The 16,763-nt window shown below is 40.5% G+C and overlaps 1 protein-coding gene across 1 annotated transcript in view; it reads right to left on the bottom strand.

The window, feature by feature from the left end:
- Positions 1–16,763, bottom strand: part of LOC140332438 (plexin domain-containing protein 1-like) — a 132,533-nt gene that overhangs the window by 31,518 nt on the left and 84,252 nt on the right. The window contains 1 exon segment of the mRNA XM_072413698.1: positions 8,348–8,443. Within this exon segment, the coding sequence (XP_072269799.1) occupies positions 8,348–8,443 (96 nt within the window).

The raw sequence follows: 16,763 nt of genomic DNA, 5'->3' as shown, positions 1-16,763 counted from the left end.
TTTCAGGTTTCTTTCAATGGTAATTTCTCCTCCTCTATTCACCTCCCTGTTGGTGTTCCCCAAGGGTCAAATGTATCTGTCCACCCCTGACTTGTCTCACTAAGTCCTGAACAAGGTTTCATGCTGCTTGTCAGCCATCTCATCATGGATTGCTGACAGTTTTCTGAAACTCAGCCTGGATAAAACAGAACTCATCATCTCCCCCCCCCCCCCCCAAATCTCCGCCTAATATGTTTCCAAAGGTTATTGACACTGTTATTCATATCTCCCATATGCACGTTGTCTTGATGTCACTTTTGATTCTGCCCTCTCCTTTACACCGCCATATTCAGAAATTTTCCAGGTCCTGTCATCTGCGCAACATATCCAAAATTCGCCCCTACCTGTCCCCAGAGATCCCCAAACTCCTTGTACATGCTTTTATCACCCCTCGTCTGGACTACTGTAACCTCCTACTCTTTGGTATTCCACTAACCTGACTCTCTCCATTACCATCTATTATGAATGCTGAAGCCATACTTATCCATTCTACCCACTACTCCTCCTCTGCTGCTTTTTTTTTGTAGTTCTTTTCATTGGCTATTTTACCTTAGAATCTAATTCAAGCTCCTGTGCTAGGCCTTCAAATCCCTCCACAGTTCTTTTCCCACTTACCTTTCTGACTTGATAGAAAAGTACAGCCCTTGCTGCTATCTTCCCTGCTCCATTTACCTACTAATGACTTCCTCATTTAAAACTTCATCACATGCATGACTCCAAGACCTTTCTAGGGCTGCTCACACTCTCTGGAATGGTCTTCCACTTCCCATTCAGCTTGCTTCTACTTTCTGATCATTTAACAAAGCACTCAAAACCCATTTTTTTAAGCTTGCCTACCTGTCTTCTGTCTCTTAAAACCCTCACTACTCACCAGTTCATATCCCTGTCTTAGTGCATGCTGCTTCCCCACCTCTTAGATTGTAAGCTCTTTCAGGCAGGGTTCTCTCCTCCTCTTCTGTCTCTCTGTCATTTGCAACCCCTATTTAATGTACAGCACTTCATAATATGTTGTCATTATATAAATACTGCTCATTATTAATATTATTATTATTATTTTTATTATTAATAATAGGATCATTAATCTTGTCAGAAACAATACAGGAACTAAGTAACAATACAGTGTGGGGGGGAATGACCCTAACTATCTTGTCAGTAATAGATCTGCCAACCCCATAATAGGTCAAAATGAAGAAATAATGAGAAAAGACTGGGGTTTACTTGGAGAAAAGAGGTATACAAATATATTAATTTATTTAACATCCACAATGCAAATCACAATAGGGATCAATTACAAAAACAAAAAGAAGTGATATAAAAGACATTCAGTCCAAGACATCCCTGAACCGCTATAGGTAGGGAAATGCCTTGCTTACTAGACAATTAGTTGTCTGACTAAGAGTTGCAACAAGTGCAGAAAGGAGGCTCAGTTTTCACTACCTCAACGCGTTTCGCCAGAAAGCTTCTTCAGGGGAAATAGGTAATATGGAATATATTAAACAACGATTTAGAAAATCATCGCATAAGTACACAAATATAATATAACAATATTCCAATGCAAAGAACAGTGCAAATATCATAGCTTTACAATGACTGTTGATTATAACATAGCATCAGTAACAGAAGGAGAAGGCGGTGGGCTCTGAGACCAAGTGTGGACGGCATTAGTATCTTGCATCTAAAGTTGGATACTGGGCATGCAGCAACAGTAAAAGCAGGATGAGGAGGCGGTGGGCTCTGAGACAAAGTATGAACGGCATTAGTAACTGACATCTAGAGTAAGGTACTGGGCAGGCAGCAGCAGTAAAAGACGCAGGAGGAGGCGGTGGGCTCTGAGACCAATTGTGGACGGCATTAGTATCTGGCATCTAGAGCTGGGTACTGGGCTGGCTGCAGCATCCGTAACAGCAGGAAGAGGAGGCGGTGGGCTCTGAGACACAGTGTGGAAGGCATTAGTATATGTCATATAGAGTTGGGTACTGGGCAGGAGGTGGCAGTAACAGCAGGGGGAGGCAGTGGGCTCTAAGACAAAGTGTGGACGGCATTAGTATCTGGCATCTTGAGTTGGGTATTGGGCAGGTGGCAGCATCAGTAACAGCAGGAGGAGGCAGTGGGCTCTGAGACAAAGTGTGGACAGCATTAGTATTTGGCATCTAGAGCTGGGTACTGGGCAGGCAGCAGCAGTAACAGCAGGAGGAGGAGGTGGTGGGCTCTGAGACAAAGTGTGGACGGCATTAGGATCTGGCATCAAGAGCTGGGTACTGGGCAGGCAGCAGCTGTAATAGCATGAGGAGGAGGTGTTAGGCCCTGAGATGGAGTGTGGACAACATTAGTAACTGGCATCTAGATTTGGGTACTGGGAAGGCAGCAGCAGTAACAGGAGGAGAATTTATTATTTATTTATTCTTATCCCACTTGGTAGCTATCAAAAAAGCCATAAAAATTATGTATTTTTCTCCAAAAATACAGATATTTTATTCTGATCCCACTAGCTATCAAAAAAGTCAGAAACATTTCTGTTCTATTTTTGTAAAATAGAATTTCTTCTAGTTGTTTCTAGTTGTGTCTAATCTAATTTCTTCTAGTTGTTTCTAGTTGTGTCTAATCTCAGACTTGTAACATGGATCAAGTAATGTAGTAATCCAGTAGTCATCAGTCTTTGTTTTTGTGTTGCATGCACGGATCTTTGGCTATGCACTCCTGCATGAAGGCTGTCATGTGGCTCAAAGTTCCTACAGCTGAGGTAATTCTGGACCCACACTCCTGTGGGTCCAACAGCAGCACAGGGTAGTCGTCGTCCTCCTCCTCCTCCGCCTGGTCTTGCCATCCACGGAACATGCCACCTTGTGTTTGGGTGGATGGATGCCATGTACCCTCAATATCCTCCTCTGTTCCTTCCTGCTCTTCTCCCATGCCTGCAATGTCCTCCTCATCCTCTTCTACCTCCTGTTTGAAACATCATCTCTTGCTGCAGTGTCTGCTCTGTGTCGTGTCCGAGATCCACTATCATCTGTTCCAGCAGGCATATGATGGGGATGGTGTCACTGACACAGGCCTGATCCTGCTTATCATCCTGGTCGCCTCTTCAAAAGGTGACAATACAGTGCACAAGTCCTCAATTTGCAGCCACTTGGCAGGGCTGAAGAAAAGTAATGTAGGTAAATTAACTGGTGCACCGGCAGATTGAGATTTCACTGTAAATCCACCAATCTGGAACTGGCTGTGAACGACCGTCAGAAATGCGCTGACAACTTTATAGCCTTCAGCAACAGGGGCTGGAGGCCTGGGGAATTCATAAGAAAGCACTGTACTATAAGGTTCATGACGTGAGCCAGGCAAGGTACGTGTGTGATTCCCACAATGCAGGGCTGCCAGCAGATTGGCCCTGTTGTCACACACAACCTTGCCTGGCTGGAGTCTGTTGGGAGTTAGCCGTATGGACGATGGAGTAGAAGGTGTGGGGGATGGCAATGATGCCTGGTCTTGACTGCTAGCAATGCGACAAACAGCAGCCAATCGGCGTTGGAGCTCCTGCTCACCGCTGGTGGAGCCTGATAAAGGTAATGCTTGGCTACATGCCCTACTCAAATTGCTGGTAGCAGCATAGGTAACTTTGGTGGCAGAAGGAGGAAAGGCAGCGGAGGAAGATCGAGCAGTTTAAGCTTGCTTCTTGGGCAGAGGTGGTCGGACCGCACAGAGCTCTGTGCTTTGACCAGGTGTTCCCGCCAGGTTACCGGGTGGTGGCTTTTTAAATGTGTGCTCATGCAACTTGTTCCCGGTTTGTTTGGGTTTTTGCCTTGTTTCAAGTGTTGAGCACACAGTTTGCAGATGACCATAGTGTTGTCATCACCATGGACATTAATAAATGCCCACACGGGCGAACATTGAACTGGGCCGAAAGGTGCTTTGGAACTGGTGCTCGTGGTGGTGATCCGTGGTTGTTGAGGCAAAGTTGTGGTGACATCTTCCCACCATTGACGACTTTGACTTGCCTCAATGGTACGTGAAGACTGCAGAATGTGGGCAGCTTTTACCCTCTCCCACTTTTAGGGCGCTCTGCAACCTCCCCCTCCTCTTCTTCCTGCCTATGATGATCACCTTGTTCGCCCCATGTCGGATCAAGGACATCATCATCATCATCAGAAGAGACAGTTTCCTTGTATGTGCCAAAAGGAAGCAGCAGCCTTCTAAAGCAAGATTGAATTGGCTTGTCTGGCTTAGAGTGTTCGGGTGAAAAGCCTGTGTACTGACTCTCTTCAACAGATGACTGAAACAATTGAGCATCTTCAAGGAATGCTTGTAGCTCCGCCTCTCCAACCCCTCAGTAGGACTCCTCTACATACTGCTGTACACAAGACTTTCCAGACGAGGAAGAAGAGTAGGAGGAACAGGTGTATCATGGACTGTTTGGGACTCCTGTGAGGCCTGTGTCTGGGATGAAAAGGGGGTACAATCACTTGACCCAGGCTAGGTCATGTACTCTACTACATCTTGTTCAAGGTGTGGTAATATTGGACACTCACCACTAACAACAGCGCTTCTTGTTCGCGGGTCTGCAGTTAAAAACAAACTCATACTGCTTTGCTTGCTACTCCTGCCAAAGCTGCCCCTTCCTCGTTACGCTTGTAATATGCAGCACAGTATAAAAACTGCATACTGCAGTATAGACTGCTTCTGTGTGACTGTCTCTCAGTACAGATGTGATACTGTGCACGCAGTCAGGGAGGGTACCCTGGCTCTGGCTGTGTGTATGTAACACACTGACTGACTATCTATCTATCTAGCTAGCTAGCTAGCTAGCTAACAGTGAAACACTCTACTTATCTGAGTACAGTAGATTTCAGGACTGCACCAATACAGTACAATCCAACAATCTATCTGACTAATAGTTGTTAGTGTGACACAGTCTAAGTAAAGCACTTTTTTTTACTTTGACAAAGCAAGCCAAGCAGCACAGAAAGGTTGTGATGCTGGCAAATCTCTGTCAGGAGTGGTAAATGCAGGCACGCCCCAGCCTTATATAGGCCAATGGCTGCCTGTGTGGCATGCAGTGACAGACAGCCAATCAGCTGGCTGCCACAACAAACATGGAGGAGAGCATCCCTGCTGTTATTGGAGGGCCCTAGGCATTATGGGGGAGGTCCCTAGGCATTGTGGGAGGGCTGAATTCGGGGCTTCGAATCCAACAAAATTTGGATTGGGTTGACCTGAACTCGAACAGAGACAACCCGAATTCGAACAACAACACTAGTGGAGGTATGTGAGAAAATATAGTGGAAACATTCCAAAAAAAATAAATGATGCTGCTTTCTTTCAGCATATGGAACAGTAGTCAAATATATATAGGGGTTGAGCTGTACACAATAGCCTCACATGGTGGAGTTATTTTGCATTTTTGTTTTTATTGGTTGAAAAGATTTATGTTTTTTAACAAATTTGTAAATAAAGTAATTGATTTAACCAAGCCGGCCAGCTTTTTCTCCCTCCGTTCTGTCCAGCGTCGATCACAAAAAAAAAATACTCACCTTCTCCCTCCGCTTTTCCGGACACGTCTTCTCTCTTCTGTCTTCAGCCGGCGAGTGCAGTGACGATCACCGGCGTTTCCCGGTGACGTCGCTGCATGCGTCGGCGCGGGAGGGAGGCGGGGCGGGAAAGTCAAAATTTTGTATTGAGTTTCTTTGCATTGAACTCAATACAAAAAAGCTGAATAAAAGCTCAATACAAAGAAATCCTTATATAATATATATATAATTGTATTATATATATATTATATAAGCTACTGTACATTACATTATACACTATTTGTGCACCACGTTCGGCCATAATTTCTTCCAGCTAGACTTTATGGTCTCACTCTTCATGTCCTTTAATGCTTGCTGAATATTAGACAAACATGAGGCAATGTCGTAACTGCGCCAGTATGCTTTCAAGGTGAATTCGTCATTGGCATCGTCTACTGCCGAGATGAGGCCCTCCATCGTGGAGCGAGTGTAGAGTGCCTTAAAGGCACGAATGACACCTTGATCCATTGGCTGAATTAGAGATGTAGTGTTCGGGGGCAGAAACTCTATCTGCACACCGTCATATTGCAGGTCCGCTGCATGGCCTCCTGCACAGTCCATCAGGAGAAGGACCTTAAAGGGGAGGCCCTTTTCATCCAGATACAGCTTCACCTGGGGAATGAAGCAATGGAGGAACCATTCATGGGTCAGAGCTTTCGTTATCCAGGCCTTGGAGTTATGCATCCAGAACACGGGCAACAGAGCCGTATTTTTGTTTTTTAATGCCCGTGGTTTTTTGGCTTAATAAATAAGGCCTGGCTTAAGCATAAAACCTGCAGCATTGCCAGCCATGATGACAGTCACACGGTCTTTGTGAGCCTTGAAGCCTGGCCTCTTTACTTCGTCCTTGAAGAGGAATGTACGCAAAGGCATCCTCTTCCAAAAAAGGCCTGTTTCATCCATGTTAAAAACTTGTTCAGGGAGGTAGCCTCCCTCACTGATGAGGTTAGGAAACTCCTCCACGTAACGACAAGCAGCATCGTTGTCAGCAGAGGAAGCCTCACCATACAGAAGCACGTTTCTGAGGCCGTATCTTTTTTTGAAATTTTTCGAATCAGCCTTTGCTGGCTGAAAAGCCTCGTCCTCGAGGAGGCGAATCACTCCTAGCAGCGCTAGTACTGGCTTGAGGTTCGTCAGCACCTTCTTTAGCCTCTTCATTGTCGTCATCGGGCAAGATTTGGTCGTAGAGAGCATTGGCCTTTGTCCTGATCATATTAGTGTCCAAACTCACTGTCTTTTTCCTGCAATCAGCAATCCACAATGCCAGTGCAGCTTCCATTTTCACAATTCTGTTATTATGCGGAGTTACCACACGTTTTGCTTCGTTATTGAAGGTTATTGAAGCAGTTTTGCGGATGTTTGCTTCCACTTTCTTGATGTACCGCACTGTAGATTCATTCACCCCGTAATGGCGTGCGACAGATGCATAACTTCTGCCCTCTTTGATCATATCTAAAAGTTTCACTTTTTCGCTGATGGTCATCATCTTCTTCCTCTTGGGTGCCCCAGAGGAAGCTTTCGCAGGGGCACAGCGCTTAGGCGGCATTATAAGGGCTTAACTAATAAAAAAAGTTATCGCTTAAACAAAACAAGTTATCGCCAACACAACACTAAAATACAGTATGCGAGACAGTCAACATCATGGACAAGACTGGCGAGACATACAGTGGTACTAATAGTGGTACCTTCAGAGGGGGGACAAGACATGCACATGTACAGTATGTATTTTACCACTATTGTACAATAAAAAATAAGGAATCCTACAGTATAGTGTAATGGTTTTAGCTGTTTATAATTAATAGGTGTATGGATTTATTTATAGCATAGTGACCCCAGAATATGCTTGCCACTGATGTTAACTCTATTAACTGTTAACACTATTTATTTCTGCTATCTTCATGTGATTGAATTTGGGGATTCTTTTTTAACATCTGTTGTAAAAAAAATGTCTAGCTGTAGCTTTCATTAAAAACTCTAAATTAATACCAGACAGAAGAATGCTGCAGTGTTTGAAATGAGAGATTATGAGAGCACATACCAGGGGATGGCTTTCTGTTTTGTATAATATGTGGATGTTTGTAGTGGCAGAACCTAGAGATTTTGGATAAAATTTATATTTGAAATTACTTTGGATTTCAGTTGAACACTGCTTGTTCAAAGTTTGTTAGACATATCAAAGTTAGTGGATTTTATCAGAAAGCATGTCAGAGGGTATCAAACCTGGGGTTGGAGTTAAAAATTTTTAGAACCTGCTAAGGATCGGATGATTTTTGTTTCCTAATGAGTGTGTACATAGTACATAGTTCATAACATTTTAGCACACATTGGGCCTTTATATACAGTCATGTGAAAAAGTACATAACTGTATATAAAGACCCAATGTGAGCTAAAAAAAAAAGAGAACATCTTTTGGTATACAAAAATTATTGTTAATCAACTTGTGCTACTGCTATTTGTGTAGGCTAATAAAAGAAATATGATAAGTTATCATAAGCGTGCTTTGGAGTGGAAATAAAAGGTTAGGCGTAGTAAGGACCAAATGTATTTGTGCTACAGGTACATTTCCAGTTCAAAACATGATCGTGATCCAGCTGAAATGTCTTTGGTCCCCAGAAATGTGTTACCTATACCATTTGTAATGCATGGTTCAATTTCCAACTACATATTGATAAAAAAACTGGGTAAAGCCATAAGATATGAAAATGATTCTTCAATTTGTATAAGCAAACATTTATTTTTGGTGACGTTACTTGGTAGAGGGTTGAATTCCACAGCTGTCTGACTCTGAATTTTGGTAAGATCCAGTTGCACTCGATGATATTCATAGATTGCCTTTTTTTGTGTTTCTGTGAGAAGAAAGAAATCATTAAACTAATTTCAAAATAGCAATAAAAATTCACCACAACAATATAAATTCACACTATAATGTTAACTCACACATTTTATAAGACTATCATAGTAATTAGCCATTTTTACATGTTGTTTTTCACATTTCTTTGTATCTCTAGGGCTAAAAATTTTTTAAAAACAATAATGAGGTATATCAAGTAGCTCAGGTTCTATAACATTTCCTGTAGTGCTTTTTTTTTTTTGGGGGGGGGGGGTTTATAGAAGGTAAGGTTTGAATCATAAAAAAGTCATCATGTCATGAGGTTGATAATATGGTGCAGATCTAGGTGGTGCCTGTAATCTGTGGTATTTAGTCCATCATGTCAGCAGTGTGGTCTTCCATACGCATGATATAATTTACTCTAGCAAACTTCATTTCAGTGGCCAGGAAAGATGCCTGTATCCATAATACAGGAATACACGCCCTTGCCCCATTTACCTAGTTACCAAGCACAGATTTCCAATATATTTTTGGGGTATATTTTTGTAATTTAGGAAGAAAAAAAGCCAGGTCAGCTGGAAGCGATTTGCAGATCCCCTTTACCCCGTCCAAAAGTCCTGCAAAACTGGGCAATGCCAGAAAATATATAATAGGGATTTAGTTGACTGGTGACAACACCAAAAGGTCTCCGGGACCCCCAGGAGGAAGTGATGCAACCTTTTGGGAATTCGGTACCATCTTGACAGGTTCCTATATCCCAGTTCCAGGCACTAAAAATGGAGGTTTTATGGGACAGCTGTATAATCTGCATATTTTGTCATTGTGTTAAGATGACACCTAATTTCATTCCCCAGGTATGTTGATAGGACAGAAGAGAACTTGAGTGAGGGCTAACCAGTACACAATACAGGGCAGAGAGTATGTCTAAAGCCTCCCTTATCAGTAATTTCAAATTCCATCAGTGACCTTGCATAACTATTACCTGGCAATAGTGAGCGTATTATTAGTATTAATAAACAGTATTTATATAGCGCCAACATTATATGCAGTGCAGAAGTTTGGAAACATATGAGAGAATTGAGATAAGATGGTAGCACACAACGAGAAACAGCAGAGCCAGACATGATCTAAAAGAAAGGAAATACGTGTGTAAGTAGAAAAATACATTTTGCTTATTCAGTATGTAGAGCAGTGCACAACCTCTGACCATACTGTCTTGCGTGCAAATGATTTGCCTATACAAATCTGCGCTACAGTATTCGCAATAATATTAGCAGTTGAGAATAAACCTGACGTGATAGAAGAAAACTAGCTGCACTTTCAGAATCAGCATACCTATTTTAGTGTAAATAAGCCTAAAAACTGAAGTCAACAAAAAATTGGTTCAAAATTGTTCCCCAGTGTAATTTTAGGAATACATTTGTTCAAAAACATATACACCATTGCCATAGGACAATGGTGCCCAACTTGGGGGCAGGCTGCCAGATCTGGCCCTCTGCGCATTGTCTTGATGGGAATGGGGCGTGCATATCCTATGTTCCTCTATTAGATTGTGCTGCCAGGAGAGGGAGAGAGTGGGTGTGTACTTTTGACCTGGCAATCAACTGACTGCTCTTAGTCTTGTACTGTGAGATAAGCATACCTTGTGCAGCAGCAGCATGAGAACTGTATCTGTGTCCATGCTGCTGTCATTAACCCAATGTAAACCTTCATATCTCCTACACTGAGTGTGATAGAAATGTGATATTTTCAGGGGACACAAGATTCAATAAAAGCTCCCCTAAACATAGGTTGCCAGATACAGGGTCACAAGCTGAAATTCCTATTAACAAGCAGGGATATGTAAACATTAGGGGGGTTATTCCAAGACCGTGGTCCAAAAATTGAGTTAGAATGTTAGGGACAAACGGGTCCCACTTCCATGGCAATAAATATTACAGTACTGTTCCTCTATGTGATTGTGCATGTACAGAGAGAGTGGGCATGTACTATAGACCTGGCAATCAACTGTGACTGCCCTTGTCCATCTTGTACTGTGAGATAAGCATACCTTGTGCAGCGGCACCATGAGAACTGTGTCTGTGTCCTTGCTGCTGTCATTAACCCATTGTAAACTTTCATATATCCTGCACACTGTGTGATAGAAATGTGATATTTTCAGGGGACACAGAGGACACTGAGAGCTCCCCTAAACATACGTTGCCAGATACAGGGTCACAAGCAGAAAATCCTAATAACAAGCAGGGGTATTTTCACATTAAGGGGGGCTATTCCAAGACCTTGGTCCCCAAATTGAGATTGTATGTTAGGGACCCCCGGGTCCCACTTCCATGGTAATGATTATTAGAGTACTGTGCTGTGGTGTCCCAAATATATACTTGCCTGTTCACAAATATATACTTGCCTGTTCACAAAACAAGGCTGCATTCAGACTGGCAGTGAGGTTGCTGTCCCGTTACCCCTTCCTCATGCCATAGAACCCTGCCCAGGGGGAGACACTCCTGTCACCTGGAGTCAAATCTGCAGATGGATTCAGTGGCTAATGGCCACTGGTAGTAATGGTAATGGTAGTGGCTGCCCACGTACCTTCTGTGACCCTCAATTTCTCTGGAATAGAGGGATGTTGGCAAATGGAAATGTGGGAGCCAGCAGAAAATGCCTTTTGCTCCCCCCAATAAAATTTTATACCCATCATATCACACTACCTTGTGACACAAAGCTATTACCTTACTCTCTGAACTCCAATTTCTCTGTAAGAAAAGTCAGGGACTCTTGTGAGTAACTCCCCAAAAAATGTCATCACTATGGTGCCATCAAAAGATATGAAAAACTTTACCTGTCATACTCTGCTACCCTGTCACACATATTTGGCCACTTACCTTCTGTGAACCCTAATTACTCAAGGAGGGGGAGATGTAGGGACCTAAAGATGTAGATTAAGAGCATGTACCACATGGCTATCTGTCATATGAATTGCATTTCTCTGGAGATATCCATTGCAGAGATTTGGGGGTACACAGAAGATTAGCGGCCCCCTATAACTGACAGGATTTATTGTATGGTGTAGTTCTGCTCTTTGGTACAGTATTGGTGAGTGGGGAGCAATATATGACCAGTCAGCACTGTATGATAGCTTTAGTTTTGTATCTTTCATTAAAAAAATGAGCATCAAATGGTGAGTGCAGAAATTCATGATTTGTCATTTCCTTTATTTCATGCATGTAGGTTACAGTAACTTAAACATTTTAATTTAATTTTAAATTAAAAATTTTACAGTTTTAAACATACATCTTTAATAATTTTGCATTGTGCCTGTGAGTTTTATCATAATGTCAACAGATGAAAAAAGGTTGGGTACCACTGTCATAGGAGATGCTAAAAAAAACAAGCTTCCACATCAGATGCTACAAGAAATTTGTTATGTTTTTTTTTTTTAAATAATTAAAAGAAAACCTTCCATAAAACTGATCGGCCAATATGCGACTTGCCAATTCAGTTAAGCTTTGGTTTTCTTAGACACTAGGCCTTCCGGTAAATAGTTACATAGTAAGTCAGGTTGAAAAAAGACATAAGTCCACCAAGTTCAACCACCGGAGCTTAAACTTCTTTTCCTGCAGAGGCAAAAAGTGTCCTCTTGTTCTTTGTAAAGATCTTAAAGTTCATAGTTGGGAAAAGAATTCTCTATATGGACCTTAAACATATTTATATATTTAAAAAGGGTGGTCATATTCCCCCTTAAACGTCTCTCCTCAAGGGAGAATAGATTCAGTTCAGCTAATCTCTCATTTGAGCTCCTCCATTCCTTTTATTAGTTTAGTTGCCCTTCTCTGCACTCTCTCCAATTCCACAATGTCCTTTTTGTGAACTGGTGTCAAGACTGAACTGTATACTCCAGATGAGGTTTGACCAATGCTTTGTAGAAAGGCAGGATAATGTCTCAAAATGTGCAGTCTATTCCTCTTTTAATACAAGAAAATACTTTGCTAGCTTTTGATATTGCAGCTTGGCATTTCATGTTGATAATAAGTCTATGATCTACCAGAACCCCAGATCCTTTTCTATTTCTGACTCCCCTGAATGTATACCCCCTAGACAGTATGAAGCATGCATGTTGTTGGCCCCTGAGTGAATAACTTTACATTTATCTATATTAAATGTAATTTGCCACTTGGCTGCCCAATCAGTACATCCAGGTCTGTAGCTTATAGACATCCTGTATGGACTTAATTCCATTACATAGTTTGGTGTAATCTGCAAACAAATGGTACTTTTATTCCAAACTCTATTTCATTCGTAAATATTAAATGTCATTTGCCACTTGGTTGCCCAATCAAACAGTACATCCAGGTCTGCTTGTAGATTATAGACATTCTGTATGGACCTAATTCCATTACATCTACAAACACAGAAATCATACTTTTTATGCCAAGCTATATCATTTATAAAGATGTTAAACAGCAAAGGTTCACTGAACCCTGGGGTACATCACTAATAACCTTAGACCATTCAGAGTATGAATCATTAATCACTACTCTCTGGATGTGATCTTTAAGCCAGTTCTCTATCCATTAACAGACTGGCTTTTGACCTATTGACCCTAACTTACATATTACCGTCTGTGAGGTAATGTGTTAAATGCTTTAGCAAAGACCAAGTACACTATACCAACTGATACTCCACTGCCTACCTGTTTACTTGCTTACCTCATAAAAAGATGAAAATTTGTTAAATAAAGAGATAAAATTTGTTTGACAACTTCTGTCTTTCTTGAATCCATGCTGACTATCACTTATAATATTAATTTCTAGCTGAAACTCCTTCATGTGGTTCTTTATCAAACTCTCTAGGACCTTTCCAACTATGGACATTAAACTTACCGGTCTGTAGTTGCTTGGTAATGACTTTGTTCCATTTTTGAAGATAGGGACCGCATTGGCCTTATGCCAATCCATTGGTATCATGCCAGTGATTAAAGAGTCTCTAAAAATTAGAAACAATGGCTTTAAAATAACTGAGCTCAGCTCTTTGAGGACATGTGGATGTAATCCATCACTAACACTAACACTTTTGTAGTACTAACACTTTTGAAAACCCAAGACAATATTTTAAAAGTTGGAGTTATAGGAGTTTGGAATTGAGATGTAGCATATTTATGAGATGTAGGCCATTTCTATGCTTGTGATGTAAACAAAGTTTGGAATAATTCTTTTAACTGTTCTATGAATATAGTCTATATGATTGACCCTGTGGAAAATTTGATGCGGGGAAAACAAAATGTCACATAAAAATAAAAAGTTAATATCCTACTGGACAAGGGTTAACATCCTTCTTTCTGAGATATTAGACACTTCTATACCACTTGATGTAGTCACTAATTTATTAGGTATACCCATATCTAACCTCTCTAAACTGAATAGAAAAATAGCATGTCACGTTTTAACTGCAGCAAGGTGCCTTATTACCTGACACTGGAAATCCACTTCTCCCCCTGGCACCATTGATTTGTATGCTAGGATAAAAGAAATGCAACTCATGGAGCACCTTATGGCAAGAACGTATGATGGATATAAAAAATTCTCAGAAATTTGTGCTCCTTGGGACTCCAATCTACTTTCTGCCTCCAATATGTTTTAAGACATATACTGTATGTTGACTCTAATTCAGGTCCTGCCATAACTGCCTTGGGACTAGCACCAGAAATCTCTTTTGACTTATACCATACACCTGTTCGACATCCTCCTTTGTTCTCATCCTTATTCCCCTCTCTCCCTTTCTCTCTATCTTGTTCCTTTGTAGATTTATGGTTGAACCTTTATGCATCGATAACTGCCTGTTATTTATTTTTCCTGGTGTTCTTATCTTCTGTTTATTGAGAAACCATTTTCTTTATAGTTATTACATACCCAGAAAAATAAATTCTTTGATTTCTGCTAGAAGTCTCAATTGTTCACTTTGTGTAATACTTATATGATGTACATGTTACTTGTGGTTATTGTTAAAGCTAATATTTGTGTGCTATGCAGGAGACCTCTTTATGTTTATTTTTGTTGTTCCTTTTTAGTTTCTTTTCTGTTTTGATTGAAATCTTGCAGATATTAGAAATAAAGATAATGAGATTCTCTTGGATGAACATTTTCAGCAGTTTCATGTAGGAAAAACAAATGTTGTGTGAATTAAATGCATCCATGCCCTAAAACTCCTGGCAAAATGGGGATTATTTTATTTTAATTTTAATATTTGTATTATTATTATAAATATTGATAATAATAAACAGGATTTATATAGCGCCAACATATTACGAAGCGTTGTACATTAAATAGGGGTTGCACATGACAGACGAATACAGACAGTGAAACAGGAGAGGAGGACCGTGCCCCAAAGAGCTTACAATCTAGTAGGTGGGGGAATTACCCCACAATAGGAGGGGAGATATTTAGTGGTGGGAAGTAGTGACGGTTTCAAAAGAAAGTAGAAGCAAGGTGAATAGGATGAGGAAGACCATTCAAAAGAACTGGGGCAGCTCTAGAAAAGTTTTGTATAATTTTATGTTATACGCAAAATGACTCAATAATTAATTAAATTTGACCATATTTCAATGATCTTTTATAGTATTTCAAATATTAGCAGCAAGTCAAAGTACTAAATGTGACCATGTTTTTGGGAGGTGTAAAGTATAATCCTTCCCGGGCCTTGTATAATGAGAAAATTGTATCCTCCTTCCAGCTCAGATGCAGGTTGATGCTTCTTTTACCATTTGATCTGAAGCTGTAGAGGATTAGAGATGCTAAATTAAGATAAGATCTCTGAACTTGTATTGTGATAATCCTCTGTTATTGATTTGGATTCCATAAATTGGCAGATAAGCAGACTTTTGTGTGATTGCTTTTGGTGAAACCTCCCAATGTGCATATATAGTTTGTCTTAAATGAGCACCTGGAGTATGCCCACTAAAGTGGACATGCTAGTATCTATTTGCATTTGGATCTCAGCTGGCTGTCCATAAAAAGACTTTCCCAATATCTCCTAATTACAGCAAAAGGTTTATAATGGATCTGATATACTGCAGTCTGTACTATATATGCTAAAGCCTGCACACTTTGTGCTGAATTCTGCCTTTCTTTGTGGCAAGGTATGGTATAAACTTTACCATTAATCAACTGATGTTAGGAGGCTTTTTGGTAGTGTTTTCTTTTTTTTGTTTTTTTATTTTAATGATTTCTATTAGATTTTCAGTTTTACAAGTTTTAGAATACAATAATAAAATAGTATACGGGAACAACATATTATAGTGTATTGAGCATGTAAAAACAAAATAACGGTACTTCTTTCCAACCTAAGAAGAAGGAAAACCAAAAAATGGGGGGGGAGGAGTTTTTAACAAAGAGGATGAGGAAAAAGCGAAAGGGGGGGGGGGGGAAGGTTACGGCATCTGGGATTTGCCATCACAAGAGGGGGTATCCAAAAGCCAAAAGTGGTTTAGTGGTAAATTTTTGCAAACATTGTAAAGAATGCTTAATTTGAAGATAAGTAAATATGGACAATGTAATTACTTCATATGATGAAGTAAGGGAAGCAAAGGCTTGCACTCCTGAGAGTACAATACAATCCTTAGCTCTGTGGAGGCCCTTTGACAGCCAGGCCTTAAAACCGGGAAAGGGAAAAAGGACGGGTTATGGACTGTAGTGGCTAAGGGTGTATGTGGGGATATCAATTTGCCTGAATATTTCACATTAGGGAATGTTGAAGAAGAGAGCTATGTGTTTCCAAAGTTGTGGAGAGGTCTATGGCAGGGTATCTATCACTATAGGAGACACATATTATGCTTCCAGGTTAACACATAAAGGATGTTAGATGTGGTATGGTATGCCATCAGTGGAGCCAGCTGTTCTGCTCTGTAGTAATGGAAATTATTAGGGGTTTAAAGGGTGTTTTGGTAGGGTATACATTTTATTAGAAAATTAATAGGATGGGGAAGCTTTACATTTACAGCTTTTTGCTTACATTACTACGTTCAACATTTTTTCAATCAACTGAAAATGTCAGAAGTAGGCTTTTAAAATAGGTTTAACTGACTGCATTTTAATAATTTTCCTTAAGGAAAAAAACATGATTTTGGGATATGTTCCTACAAGTCTTTCTGGTCATTCCAGTGATTTTGATGACAATACTATGTTCAGAGACTTTGCAATTAACTCAAAAAGTGTATAAATTGTTTTTAAAATAGGCTTTCATGTTTATACTTTAACTTTGATTTACGGAAAAGCTGCATGTTTTTTTTTCTTGTGGAGTTTGTTTTCACTGCGGGGATCTGTGACAGTTTATGCCATAGTTGTTGT

The sequence above is a fragment of the Pyxicephalus adspersus genome, chromosome 6 (genome assembly GCF_032062135.1).
Source record: "Pyxicephalus adspersus chromosome 6, UCB_Pads_2.0, whole genome shotgun sequence".
Lineage (NCBI taxonomy): Eukaryota > Metazoa > Chordata > Amphibia > Anura > Pyxicephalidae > Pyxicephalus > Pyxicephalus adspersus.
The sequence above is the reverse complement of the archived record's forward strand: the minus strand, read 5'-3'. Positions and strand labels throughout refer to the sequence as shown.